Genomic DNA, 12035 nt, shown 5'->3' with positions numbered 1-12035 from the left:
TAATCAAAGTTATCAAACTCAAGGTATATAGTAAAACAATCCATTGGGAGCTCCTTTTTTAAAAATAAAATAAAAAGGAAAGTAAAGTCTTTGTCGTAGCCAACAAATACTGGGGGTGTTTTACCATAAGCACAGTTAGTAGTGCACCACACAAATTCAACCTTTAAAGGGCTATGAAAAATCGCAAATATGAAGCTCTACCAATAGAGCTCATAAAGTTCTTCAGTCTACCATCCTCGAAATGTCTGCCGGTATTCCAGTGAAACTTTTGAATGAAGCACAAGGGCACATCATCACCCTCGAGTTAACCACGGGAGAGGTTTACAGAGGAAAGTTAATCGAATCCGAAGACAACATGAACCTCCAGTTATACGACATTACCATTACCGCCCGAAGTGGTACCGTCTCCCACTTGCAACAAGTGTTTATCAGAGGCTCAAAGATTAAGTTCATTGTTGTGCCAGATATCTTGCGTAATGCTCCTATCTTCAACAAAGACTTTGTGAAACCTAAACCACCAATCAGAGGTCCTAGAAGAAGATAAGCCAAGCACAAGACGCCAAAATTCATACCTCTAGACAGATTGTTGTCACTGGTCCCTTAGTTTTTTTCATCTTCAAAAAGGTATTTAAACATACCATGTACCATACTATGCCCAATCCCGTTACCCGATAGCCTCCCCGTCTTAGAGACTGAATCTATCGGGGCATCGCTACCCATTTTGTACCATACACCAATAATATGTTCATCTAATCAGGGTTTATCTGTAGTCGGCAAGCCGATACAAAGACGCATCTTCTCAGGGCAAGACACCAGTAACGGTGTTCGTTATCCGGACTGTGAATTTGTGATCTTTGACCAAGAGATAGCGGAGATTATAAATTCACAACTGTACAGTTACTGACAATGAGCAACATCATCCTTGCAGTAATAAAACGATAATGTTTCTGCCGTCCCCTTATGGACCTTATACGATGATCTCAGTCGTGCGTTGACCGGTCTTGCGTGTCTGTCTGCTCGGTGTGTAGATAACTCAGTCCGTATTGACGGACTCGTTTAACGCAACGATTGCTCTATTCTCCCATTCTCACAAATGCTTACCGGCGCAGACGACTCCGACCAACAGTTGTTGGACTTCTACGGCCTAAAATTACTAGAACCGCAATCGCTTGCCGATGTGATCTCGAATGACATTACGTCAGACACGTTTCCAGACACCAAAACCGCCAGCCCCTTTACACCGGAAGACGCCGATGCGTCTTACAACTTGTTGATTTCGCTTATGAGCGATAGAAATATCACCCCTGACCAGCGGGAAAATCTAGACAGAGACCCATTGGACGGGATTCTGCTCGCCAAGAAGCTTTCGCAGCTTCGCTTACCCAACAGCCCCGCATTGTCTCCCGCGGCAAAAGGCTTTAACCCTATTCTGTTCCTCACGACAATCCACCAGGCGGACTCGTTAACGCAGTTGAACCAGTCTTTGAAGTTCTTGGAGCAAAACATCGAGGGCCAGGCGAAGCAGTTACAGGGATTGATCGACGCAAAGTACCTTCACTTTGTCAGCTCGAAAAACGCGATCAACCAGATCTTGGACGATTTCCACTTCGCGGAGGTCCCTATAGTTACGAAATTTAACTACGAGACAGCTGATGCGCGCCGTACGCGCCCGCGCTTTAACATGGCGAGCCTCGAGGAAAACGTCAAGTTGTTGAATTACAACGCCGCCTTGTCACTTAAGCCGGTCATCGACAATCGTGCCAAAGTTTCCAAGATGGCAATGCTCATGCGCTTCATCGAGATCCACAAATTTTTTTTTAACTTGCCGTCGCAACTTGCAAAGCACATCGCGGCGAAAAGCCACGATGCTCTAATCTATGACTACCGCAAGTGCCAGAAGAAAAAGGAGGAATACATGCAGAAAGTAGACGGAGAAGTGAGACAGAATGACCAGCTTTCGCAGGCAGAGGGCCTTCAGGCGCTTACAAAGGTCTGGTTGGAGGTGGATGCCATCATCGGCCGCTACAAGGCTAAGTTACACGAAGAGCTTCTCGACTTTCTGAAAAACATGGAGGAGACCCGACTTGGATCTGCACAGTCGCGCTTCTCTACTTTGATCAACCGGTTCTTGGACTTAGGCCTCGACGAAAACCCTGTCAGATATCTTGTGGACACCCAGATGGTCAGCATTACCGACAGCATTGCCCAGAACTTTGAGAAGCTCGTGGCAAAGTTCCATGCAAGCATCGAGAAACTTGACCTGCAGAATTTGAAAGCGGTGACTATCGCGTACGTGGCCAAGAACTTTGCGATGGGCATCCCCAGCCGCGACGTCATGTCGGACTCAGACGAGCTCGACGCACCTGCGGTCATCGATTCGTGGAACTCGCTTTTGGCAATTACCAGCTACCTCACCAACCAGCTCGTTCCGGAAATGACCCGCCTTCTGTTTAACATTAAGTTTTTGAAGGAGAACTACAAGCGGGGCCAGAACGATAATGGCTGGAGCCAAGAAGAGACCCGTTTGAGTCTTTCAGAGAGTGACATGAGCACCATCAACGGATCTATTGAAAAACTAGTCGCGTTGATCTGCGATAAGGTCAAGGCTGTGTTCTACCTTTCGCACGACCCCAAGGCCGAAAAGGGGACCGTTTTGGCGTACGGGTTTATGCCAAAGCACACCAATTCCGTCTCGTGTCTCGTTTACTTGACGCAGGTTTCCGCGGTCATTGCTGAGTTCTTGTCCAAAATCGCGTCGTTTGGCATGACCCCGCGCGCCGTGGAGACTCTCAGAGACACCAATGTAGCTGTCAACCTCCGGATTTTGGAAGCGATCTGCATTGCATGGATACAGGATGCATCTGTATTGGGAAGTTTGGAAACTTTCGACCTCCTGTATCCCCAATCTGCCCAGGATGATGCCACCACCAGCCTTCCGCTGATTGTCTTGCACTACCACGATTTTGTGCTCACCAGTTTGCGTAATATGATCTACTGGAAGGGCGTGGGCACGTACGATATCAAGATCGTTACTCCACCCTCCAAGAAGATCATTGTCGCTATTTCGAACCAGCTCGAAATCAGTTTGCGCAAGTCTCTCGAGTCCATCATGACTAAGATGGTGCAGCTTGAGAGTAGCGACGGTCACATTGGTGCTGCCGCCAATATGAAGCACATCTATAAGGTGATTATGATTAACAACTTGGAGCGCTTACGAGTGGTCATATATCCTACGGTAGTCCAGCAGTACGACGAGTTGTTCAAGGAGAGCCTTTCTGCGTCGTACTTGAAGGTGTACACCTTGTTAGAGAAGTTTCAGGTCGCATTGTTTGACAATTACATCGAGAAGGAGAAGGCAACGGTCAAGGAGATCGTGTGCACCAAAATCCACCTCGCGTTTGCTACGAGTAGTGAGTCAACGGCGGTCAGCAACTATATCTACGCCACGCTTAGCCATTTCACAAAAATCACAACCAGCATCGAGAACGTTTCCTCCAGAGAGTTTCACAAGATCTTGGTAGCCTTGCAGGAGTATTTTCTTCGGCTTGTGATGGAGCAGACCAGAGACGCGAAAAACAGAGCCACAGCATACTCGTTCCGCCAAATTCAGATTGACTTGGCGTTCTTCACGGCCGTGTTTTATAAAGGGAGCTCCCGTCTTAACCCTACCTGCGCGGAAATTGTGGATAAGACTTTGGTGAGTATGAAGGATCGAGTGGAGGACTCTGCTGCGTTGTCTCGCCTTCTGGAATCTGTGGATGAAGTTGTCCCTCGGGCCATTCGGGAGTCGGATATTGAATTCTCGTGCTTCAAGTTATAGGACAGATGTCGTAATGCCATGTGCTTGAATAAGTTTGAAATTTTGATTGAGCCGAGTGGAGAGTAAATGAGATTGAGGATAGGACTGAACATAGTAAAAAGATAAGAAAGAAAGATGAATAGGTTATATGGGAAAGAATAAACGGACTGATACGAAAGGAATCGTATCTATTTAGGAGTGGTCTACTAGCTAATAAGGATAGGAAGTGCCAGGGATTCTAAAACTGAGCAGAACTACTAGTTTGAAATGTGACACATAGGGCAAATCTTACCGGTAGTGGCCACCTGGGGCCGGTGTTGTACAAGTGGTCCTTCTATACTCTCTCTAAATTCTAAGTCAGTTTCTATCTACCCGGATATAGGATTAGAAAAAGAACCGTGTTATCCTTATTATTTCATGCCCTTATACAATGGAGAAAGTACTCTACATAATTACACATATACCCCTGACGAGGCATTGTTGTTCTTTATTCTTTCAAAATTCATACTATCCGGATGGACAGATTTTCCCTTCTACTAGTTCATTCGTTCATATTCTGCTCAGGCTACATTTTATCTGTCTGATGTTCTGCATTTCTTCAACTAATTATTACTATGTCACTTATCCACTTTCACTATCTTCAATCACATTCACCTTAGATGCAGATCATCCTACTCACAGCATTTTCTCGAGACAGAGACAGCCACAACCGCTGGGACACTCCCTTTCCCCGTCCCACCACTCGGTGGCACAGCTCGCGTGCAATACATGTTCGCAGACATTGCAGACGAACACACTCTTACGGATCCGCAAGCCGCAGTAGTGGCAGTCCTGAAGTTTGGCTAGCGGAGCGACCAGGCCAATACCGCACTTGTGGGTATCATCAGAGGACGCCATTGCAGACGTGTAGTTGAATTTAAGCACCTGGACACGACTAGATGGCAAACCCCACGCATACAAGAGGTCTGAGTACTCCTCACGGTAGTAAGTGTAGCGATCCTCATACTTTGCGTCCAATAAGTTCGAGATGTACATGGTATCGTATACATCCAACACTGTCTCATTGAGCATCTGGATCAGTACCGTGTGCACCACGCTGCGCTTTTTTTCGGGCCAACGAGAAGTCTCAGACGCTGTTTTGGGGATGTGGAGATCGTGTCTGGAATCGTTTCTGTGGGAAGAGTGGCCATCCCTGGCGTGCGAATCGGACATGGTGCGGCCCATTAACACGCTGGTGATGCCTTCTTTCTTGATTGGCGAGAACAGCGCAAAGGGGTCTACGAACGACTGCGCACTGGAGATATGCTTGCGCGAGCGGCTAAAGCGCTCGGGCGACCCAGACTTGACACTGCTAGCATAGGAAGAGACGGAGCCCGAGAGTGAATTGAAGCGCGGTGCGGGAGTCGCTTTCACAGCCACAACCGTAGTGCGCTCTACCAGAAGCGAAACCGGCTTCTTAAACGGTACGCTAATGGGGATACTAGGGTCGAAGATGGTCTCGGCATTTTCGTACAACACGCACGACAACATCGCTAACATCTGGACGTTTCCTAGGCGCTCGTAGTAGCGAAAAATTTCGCGCACAAGCCAGTTGCGCCCAAACGGATGGCCGCCCCAGAAGAAGCGGAGGCTGTCAGGGTGCGCGTGCTTGAGAATCTCGGGGAATGCCTTGTTAGGATGCAAGTTGAGTAGCCCATCAGGGGTGTTGTCCACATCCTTGGTGAGTAACACAGCTACAACACGCCAACAGTCGGCAATATCCAAAAAACCGTGAGCACGCGCCACCTCCGCATTGTAGCGCGCCAACACCTCCGGGCTATCGCCTAGGATACGGTACTCACGCGCTAATGCGATCTTGTCTGGGATGAGGTGGCTATAGTCGAAGATGCGCACAGTGTTCTTGCTGGATGTGGTAGTCCCAAGAGAGCGTTCAGTCGGAAGAGAGCCCGGGCGCTTGCTACGGAAATCACCATAATCCTTGAGTCCACGGTTCCACAAACCGGGCATAAGTGCACGCTTGGGCCCGTCCTTTACAAGGATATCGTTCCAATCTTCATCGAAGCTGTCAGACGATGCAGACGACGCAGACGAAAGTGAATCGGTCAGAAGGTTGGCCAGAGCGCCCTTGGCCTTGATGCCAAACCCTTGCGAGTCAAATTTCAACACATTCTTCTCTTTGCTCACCTTCGACACAAAGAAACAGAGCAAGCCACCGTCACGCGTCCACACGGCACCACAGCCCTTGGGTACAGGAGTACTGTCAAAGCGGCCGGTAGGCGCAGATCTTGTACCGCGCGCGGTGATCGATACTAACGGCACTAACTCCTCCTCATCATCTTCCTCCTCCTCGTCTGAGACCGCGCTTGACGCCGCATAGTCATATGCGTCCTCCAATACGCCCATGGCTAACTCATCGTCCGTAAACTCCTCCAAGTTAAGCTTCTCACCCATGAGGCAGCGGAGACAAGCTTCGAGCGAGAACCGGCTGCGCTCCGCATATGTGTCTGCAACACGTGCCAACTCCAGCGCCATTTCGTGCTGCACAGCCGCCGAAAGTTCATGACTCTGCTCGACCGCGAATCGCGGAGAGAGCGCCGGGTACTCTGGCGGAAAGTCAATCTCCACTCGGATGAAGAGCAAGTCGCTCTCTTCATCCAGGCCACTCCATGCACCATTGAGCGACACCACAAGGCGCCCCGTTGAGACAGAGATCTTCTCAAAGCGGATTTTCGGGAACTTGTGGCCCACTAAACTGACCTCCTCGCCGAGGTTCGCCGGCTGGTGATCAAAAAAGTTCGTCCCGGCATTACCCGACCCAATGCGCACCCCAGAGATCCAGTCAAGATGGCTGAACTTATTCGCACTACCCTTGGACACAAACAGATACTTGCGGTTTCTAAAAACCCCCTCAGTCGAGGGCTCCACGCTGAACGTGTCGTAGCTGTAGGGAGCCTCCTTGGGGTCGTGCGGGTGCGGGTTCTCGTCGAACAAGTCAACAAACGTGTTGTTGCGGACCAAGCCGGTGCGCGCATACAACTCGTCGTTGGTCTTCCACAACCGCAAGTCGCGGTCTTTCGCCCAGGTCACGAGCTGGAACTCGCGGTCGTCCGTTGCGGGATACGCCGCGTAGCGCTCACGCCAGAGAAAGTCACGTACGGGCATGCTATGACCCTTGAACACGTATGTCGGCTTCATTGCCGCGTCCGCGCTGTCGCGGTAGTTCGCGATATAGACGGCGTTGCTACCTCCGCTGAGTGGCAGAATTCCGCACCCATCGTCACCAAACGGGAGGTAGCGCGCGCGCGCCACCGGGAACTCCGTGCGAATTACGTGTGCAGGCTTCTCAATACTCGTCTCGTAGTCCCAGATTTTGACAGTCATGTCATTAGAGCACGAGATAAGCTGCGATGCGCTGGTCTTACTGAAATCGAGCCCGTTGATCTTGGCCGTGTGCGCCTGCACCGTGTGCAACGGCTTCGCGCCCTTGCGCGTGTCCCAGATGTAGAAGTAGTTCTCGTGCGATGACGCGAGCACATGTGGGTCCGCATAGCTCCATTTGACCTGCGTCGCAGCCGTGCGCCAGTCTGGAAACAGGTGGCACGGTTTACGCGGTGCGCGCATATCCCACACGAATGTAAACGTGTCGACGGAACAAGTCGCAAGGATCTCGGGGTCCGTGGGGTGGAAGTTAATGTCTGTGATTGCACGCACATGGCGGTGGAGCACGTGTTCGAGGGCGCGCGACGATGACCGCGCAAGGTTCCATACCATTGCTTTCTGATTCGACGTCGACACTACCCACGACGGCTTTGCCGCATGTCGTGACCACTGCACGTCCGCAACCTCCCACGATGTCGCATGCTGAATCCAGCGCGGCGCCGAGAACGGGTCATCCATATCAACCACGTACAAGCCTTTACGTCCCGCAAGGACTGCGTCACGCCCGTTGGGACTGAGACTTATCGCACTCACTGCGGAATCCACGCGGAGGGAGAGCGTGTTCCCAAACGTCATCGAGTCATAGGGTGAGCGAGACATATGGTGAGTACTTTAAATGCTGTATAGGTTTTACAACCAAAACCAAGTGATTCCGTTGGAGCCTTAAGTGAGGTTTTAGTAGCAAGGTAGTTCAACAAGTGCTATAACTGTACCAGCCTGGCAAATATTGTATAAAGGGGGAAGAAATGGAGGAGGAATGAAGAAAAAAAGGGGTTCTGGCCCAAGTGGAGGAGGCGTCAAGGGTCAAACTCAAGCTAGCTAGCACAGCAATAGGAACAGCACAGGTTGCAAGAAAATGAACCAAGGCGGAAGGGAATCAAAACAGTGCGTTGTTGACCTTTAACCAAAGGGAAAATCGGCTGTTATATTTCTGGAAGACCTGGGAAAGAGGATAAGCCAGGGGAACTGGATAAGTGTCTAGGCAGTCACCAATATGAATTTATGCTACGTGCAGGTCATTGGAAAGGTAATGATCGCGCGATACTTGATGTACATATACGATATTTAATTAACCAACTGTATAATTGTCATCGCACTAAAACTTGGTAATTCTAACTTAATAAATTGGGAACTCTATATATATATATATATATTGCTAACTATTTTTGTACATTACTCTATAAAATACGCGTATTTATTTTATAATTAACGCCAAAAGTCTATAATATAAAATACAGAAGATGCAACATACGTAAAACGCTGCTTAAAATAGAAAATCGCAGGGGTAGATTAAACGTTGGGTCGTATTTTCCATATAACGCCAGTACTCGGTGGAATAAAGTAACAGCTAGGTGGGTTGTTGGAAAACGAGCTGAGTTCATTAAGGAAAGATGGCGCCAAACTAAACGAGGGTAATGTTTGCAGTAACAACTGGACAGTTTCGAGATTCTAATTGGGAAGGAGTGAGATCGTTCTATTCGGGTAGACTTCTGGAGGAGATGCCTAATTTCTTTGTTGTTGCTCGTACAACTGTCTCTCCACCTTCTTTCTCTCAGTTCGTTCCATTTCCAATTGCGTCTCATACTTCTCCTCCATCTCCGCAAGCATCTTCTTAAACTCCAGACGCAAAATCCCCACACTCGTCAGATCGCTCATGGCAGAGACAGTAGGCGAAAACGGAACTCCAGTGGTGAGGGGTGTGCCAGGCTCGCGGCCATAGGACGGAGACAAGAGGTTATCAATGCTGCCGGACTTAAAGCCATTGGAAACAGGAGACTTGGGCAAGCTAGGGCTGCTCTTAACACCGTTCGACAAATTATAGCCCATGCTGTCTAACCGGAGGTTGTACAACTGCTTTCTCAAATCATGCACCTCTTCCGAGGCGCCTCCAAACTTTGTCTCCAACTCGGAACGCTCAATTTCGGTCTTGATTGACTTCTTGGTGGAAACCTTCAAAGCCTTATTCGTCTGTTGCAATTTCTGCTGCATCACTTCATTTTTCGTCTTGTATTCCTTCACTGTCACGTCAAACTTTTTGCGCTCCGTTTCAAAAGACGATACTAGGTACTGGTGGGCAAACTGGAGGTCCTTCAACGCTGTTTTAAGTTCTACTATCAGTTTTCCAGGGTTTTCTACCGGGACATCAGAAGTGAAGGAGGTGTTTTCATGATGCGGAAAGAATCCGGTTGGGTCGTCGTAGTAGCTGGCAGCGGTACTGGCTGACGGAGGAAGAGGGCCATCTGCCGAGTCTGTGCTCGGAGTGTCGTAGCTGTTATTTCTGGAGGATGTCTGTAAGGCTGATGCACCGTCGAAGAACTGGGTTGGGGGGACTGCTGGGGCCCCTGTCGCAATAATGCTGTCGATGCATTTCTGCACCCAGGCTACCTTTCCTGGAGAACTCGCGTCGTTATCTTCGGGTGCTGGCAAAGGAAGCCCTCGCTGTACCGCTAAACCGGCAATGTGCGCAAACAACCCATCGAGTATCACACTGGATCTGCCTTGGCCGGGGGTGCGCAGTGAGTAACTCTTGTTGGCGAAGCTATCACTAACATCGTAGTTTTTGGTAGCAGGGCCGATAATGCCATGACTGTCGTTATGTATGTGTAATTTATCAATGTAGCCAAGAGACAAGCACGAGAAGTGGTGGTTATTGAGCTTCAAAGTGTCGCTTTCTATCTTTGTTGTAACCTCTCTTATACGTTTGTGGATCGCGTCGTAGGTGGCTCTGAGATGTGTTAGCTGGGTTACGTCGGAATGGGGTGAAGTGAGAAGCTCAATGACGATAGCGATCCGCTTTTCAAGCTTGGCACAGGCGAGTTTGCTCTTGGAAATGCGTTTCTTGAGCTCATCAAGCTCGCCTAGAGAGAGGATTTGCGAGAGATCCCGGTAACCATCAGTCGGTGTCTTCTGTATCAATGAGTGTTCAATTAGCAAGCGGAGCTCCATGACGTTGGCGTGGGAGTCGTCCACAGAAAGTTCAGCACGGAGCTTATTGGATAGTAGTTGGTCCGGGGCTTCGCGCAAGCTCCGCTCAGTAATGTCAAGCAAATGTCCGTCAAGAAGCTCCCGATTGAGAGGTTCGTATACTTCGGAGTACATTGACGTATTCTCTTCAATTACCAGGTTCTCTGTATAGTCTTGTTTCAAGGAGGCACACATCAGTGTTTCATCCTCCACAGGCACCGGATCTGGACAGCCCACTTGAAACGGCGAGTTTGTGATAAAAAACAAGCCCGATGGTGCTACCGGGTTTGACATGCGGCAAGCTTTGGCGATCGGGAAGTAAGGAGCAAAGGCGGTTAGGAAAAGTGGATGCTTTCTGCTGGCGTCAAATTAGCCGCTGATACGAGTCTGGTAGTAAGCAGGGCCCGTATCAAATAACTATTCAAAGCTGTACGTGAAATGTATCTGAAGAGGATTTTGGTCAGAAAGCGGGACTGTAAGGTTGTGTGGAAGTAGTTCGGTGTGGTGTGAGAGTTATTTTCTTTTCCGAGGATTTTTGATTTTTCTTAGCGCGTTCAATGTGCGTGTCTGGAAAGGGAAACCGTAGAATGCAAACGAAATGTATCAGCGGACTACTCAGAAGATTGGAATGTGGTAATAAGCATATTTAATTCAATGATTTAATGATATTAATAAATGAGCTGTTGGCATGTATGTTAGTAATAACAGAAATAATGTATCCCGCCCGGGATCCCATGATTTCAGCTTTTGTACGGGTCAGAGCATGTTCTGTGGATGGCACGTGATACGCTTGAAATCTGGGTACGACTGTTGGATATGCGGGTTCTTTCGACAGGACCTGGGACCTACTTTAGATAAACTGCGAAAGGAGGTTTAGAAGCTTCTAGGAGGATATTAGTATAGTGGTTATACAGTATAAGTTATGTGCTGCATGGTTAGCGTGAAGTTAACCCCCCCCCCCAATTGTTTTTAATCGAAGGTGATGGCGATACATACGTATACGTATTGATGCCTCAATTTCACACCAACCATGTAGTCTGGTTATCATCCATATATGATCTAATTGATGTGGTTCTGTTCTTTTTTTTCTTTTTTTTTTTGAAGGATTTGGTTAAATTAGTTCTATTAAAACCTGTCTTTTCTCTACCACAGGGTGGCTATTACGTAGTCGCAAATGCAGTCCCGTGGTGAGAGATCCTTATAATTTCGGGTGCTGTTGACCGAGACAAGACTTTACGTTATAATTCCAAAGTCTCATTCGATTGGTTATTAAACTAGAACAGGATATGGTAAATAGGAGACGATAGTACAATAACAGGCTAGCATAATGAAAACAGAGTTTTTCATTTTGTCTCATTCTCGAGCGAATTATAGCTTAGCGATGCCTCGTCTAAAAACCAACTTCATGTCAAGCATGTCACTCGCCACATCCCTTAACCAAGATGTGCCTTCTACTATGGTACACACAAACTCTGTAGGCTTTTCAATCGATTTGTACTCAAAGAAGCAAGCTTCAATACCGAAATTTTACCTCGACATCCATGATGAACTCAGATAGTTCCGGGTATAATACACGCACACAATGGCCTATAAATACCGGCTCTTAGTGCCAAGCCTTCTATCCCAGCGTTGGCCATTGCGTCTAGGGGTGAACTAAGTAAATCACCGGGTTAGATTTAAGACAAACTTACATTTGTATTAGGCGAGAGAGAATATCGAAAAGGGATTAGCTCACTCTGCTGAGCAACAGAATACGGACAAGTATAGAAATGACAGGTTTTGTCATAACACGTGTCCGTAATCCATGTGCATTGATAACTGTAAGAAATAAAGA

General features: G+C 48.2%; 5 protein-coding genes across 5 annotated transcripts; 3 read left to right on the top strand and 2 right to left on the bottom strand.

Moving 5' to 3' along the window:
• The first annotated feature begins 124 nt into the window (after positions 1-124).
• SMD3 (mRNA splicing protein) lies at positions 125-834 on the top strand. Its single transcript, XM_019128433.1, has one exon. The coding sequence runs from the start codon at positions 242-244 to the stop codon at positions 542-544; it is 303 nt and encodes a 100-aa protein (XP_018985812.1). The 5' UTR covers positions 125-241; the 3' UTR covers positions 545-834.
• A 252-nt stretch (positions 835-1086) lies between these two features.
• On the top strand, positions 1087-4000 carry SEC5 (exocyst subunit). Its single transcript, XM_019128432.1, has one exon. The coding sequence runs from the start codon at positions 1094-1096 to the stop codon at positions 3818-3820; it is 2727 nt and encodes a 908-aa protein (XP_018985811.1). The 5' UTR covers positions 1087-1093; the 3' UTR covers positions 3821-4000.
• A 329-nt stretch (positions 4001-4329) lies between these two features.
• BABINDRAFT_160761 (uncharacterized protein) lies at positions 4330-8196 on the bottom strand. The gene has a single exon (XM_019128431.1). The coding sequence runs from the start codon at positions 7835-7837 to the stop codon at positions 4475-4477; it is 3363 nt and encodes a 1120-aa protein (XP_018985810.1). The 5' UTR covers positions 7838-8196; the 3' UTR covers positions 4330-4474.
• A 228-nt stretch (positions 8197-8424) lies between these two features.
• PEA2 (Pea2p) lies at positions 8425-10693 on the bottom strand. Its single transcript, XM_019128430.1, has one exon. The coding sequence runs from the start codon at positions 10493-10495 to the stop codon at positions 8741-8743; it is 1755 nt and encodes a 584-aa protein (XP_018985809.1). The 5' UTR covers positions 10496-10693; the 3' UTR covers positions 8425-8740.
• Positions 10694-11407: 714 nt separating this feature from the next.
• BABINDRAFT_160759 (uncharacterized protein) lies at positions 11408-11995 on the top strand. The gene has a single exon (XM_019128429.1). It carries the CDS (start codon positions 11583-11585, stop codon positions 11757-11759), a length of 177 nt encoding a protein of 58 aa, XP_018985808.1. The 5' UTR covers positions 11408-11582; the 3' UTR covers positions 11760-11995.
• The last annotated feature ends 40 nt before the right edge of the window (positions 11996-12035 follow it).

Source organism: Babjeviella inositovora (genome assembly GCF_001661335.1).
Source record: "Babjeviella inositovora NRRL Y-12698 unplaced genomic scaffold BABINscaffold_4, whole genome shotgun sequence".
In the NCBI taxonomy this organism is placed as follows: Eukaryota; Fungi; Ascomycota; class Pichiomycetes; order Serinales; genus Babjeviella; species Babjeviella inositovora.
Note: the sequence above shows the minus strand (reverse complement) of the source record. Positions and strands in the feature narration are given on the sequence as shown.

Coding starts and splice junctions, on each gene's coding strand:
- SMD3 (XM_019128433.1), top strand. CDS start 242: ATGTCTGCCGGTATTCCAGTGAAACTTTTGAATGAAGCACAAGGGCAC.
- SEC5 (XM_019128432.1), top strand. CDS start 1,094: ATGCTTACCGGCGCAGACGACTCCGACCAACAGTTGTTGGACTTCTAC.
- BABINDRAFT_160761 (XM_019128431.1), bottom strand. CDS start 7,837: ATGTCTCGCTCACCCTATGACTCGATGACGTTTGGGAACACGCTCTCC.
- PEA2 (XM_019128430.1), bottom strand. CDS start 10,495: ATGTCAAACCCGGTAGCACCATCGGGCTTGTTTTTTATCACAAACTCG.
- BABINDRAFT_160759 (XM_019128429.1), top strand. CDS start 11,583: ATGCCTCGTCTAAAAACCAACTTCATGTCAAGCATGTCACTCGCCACA.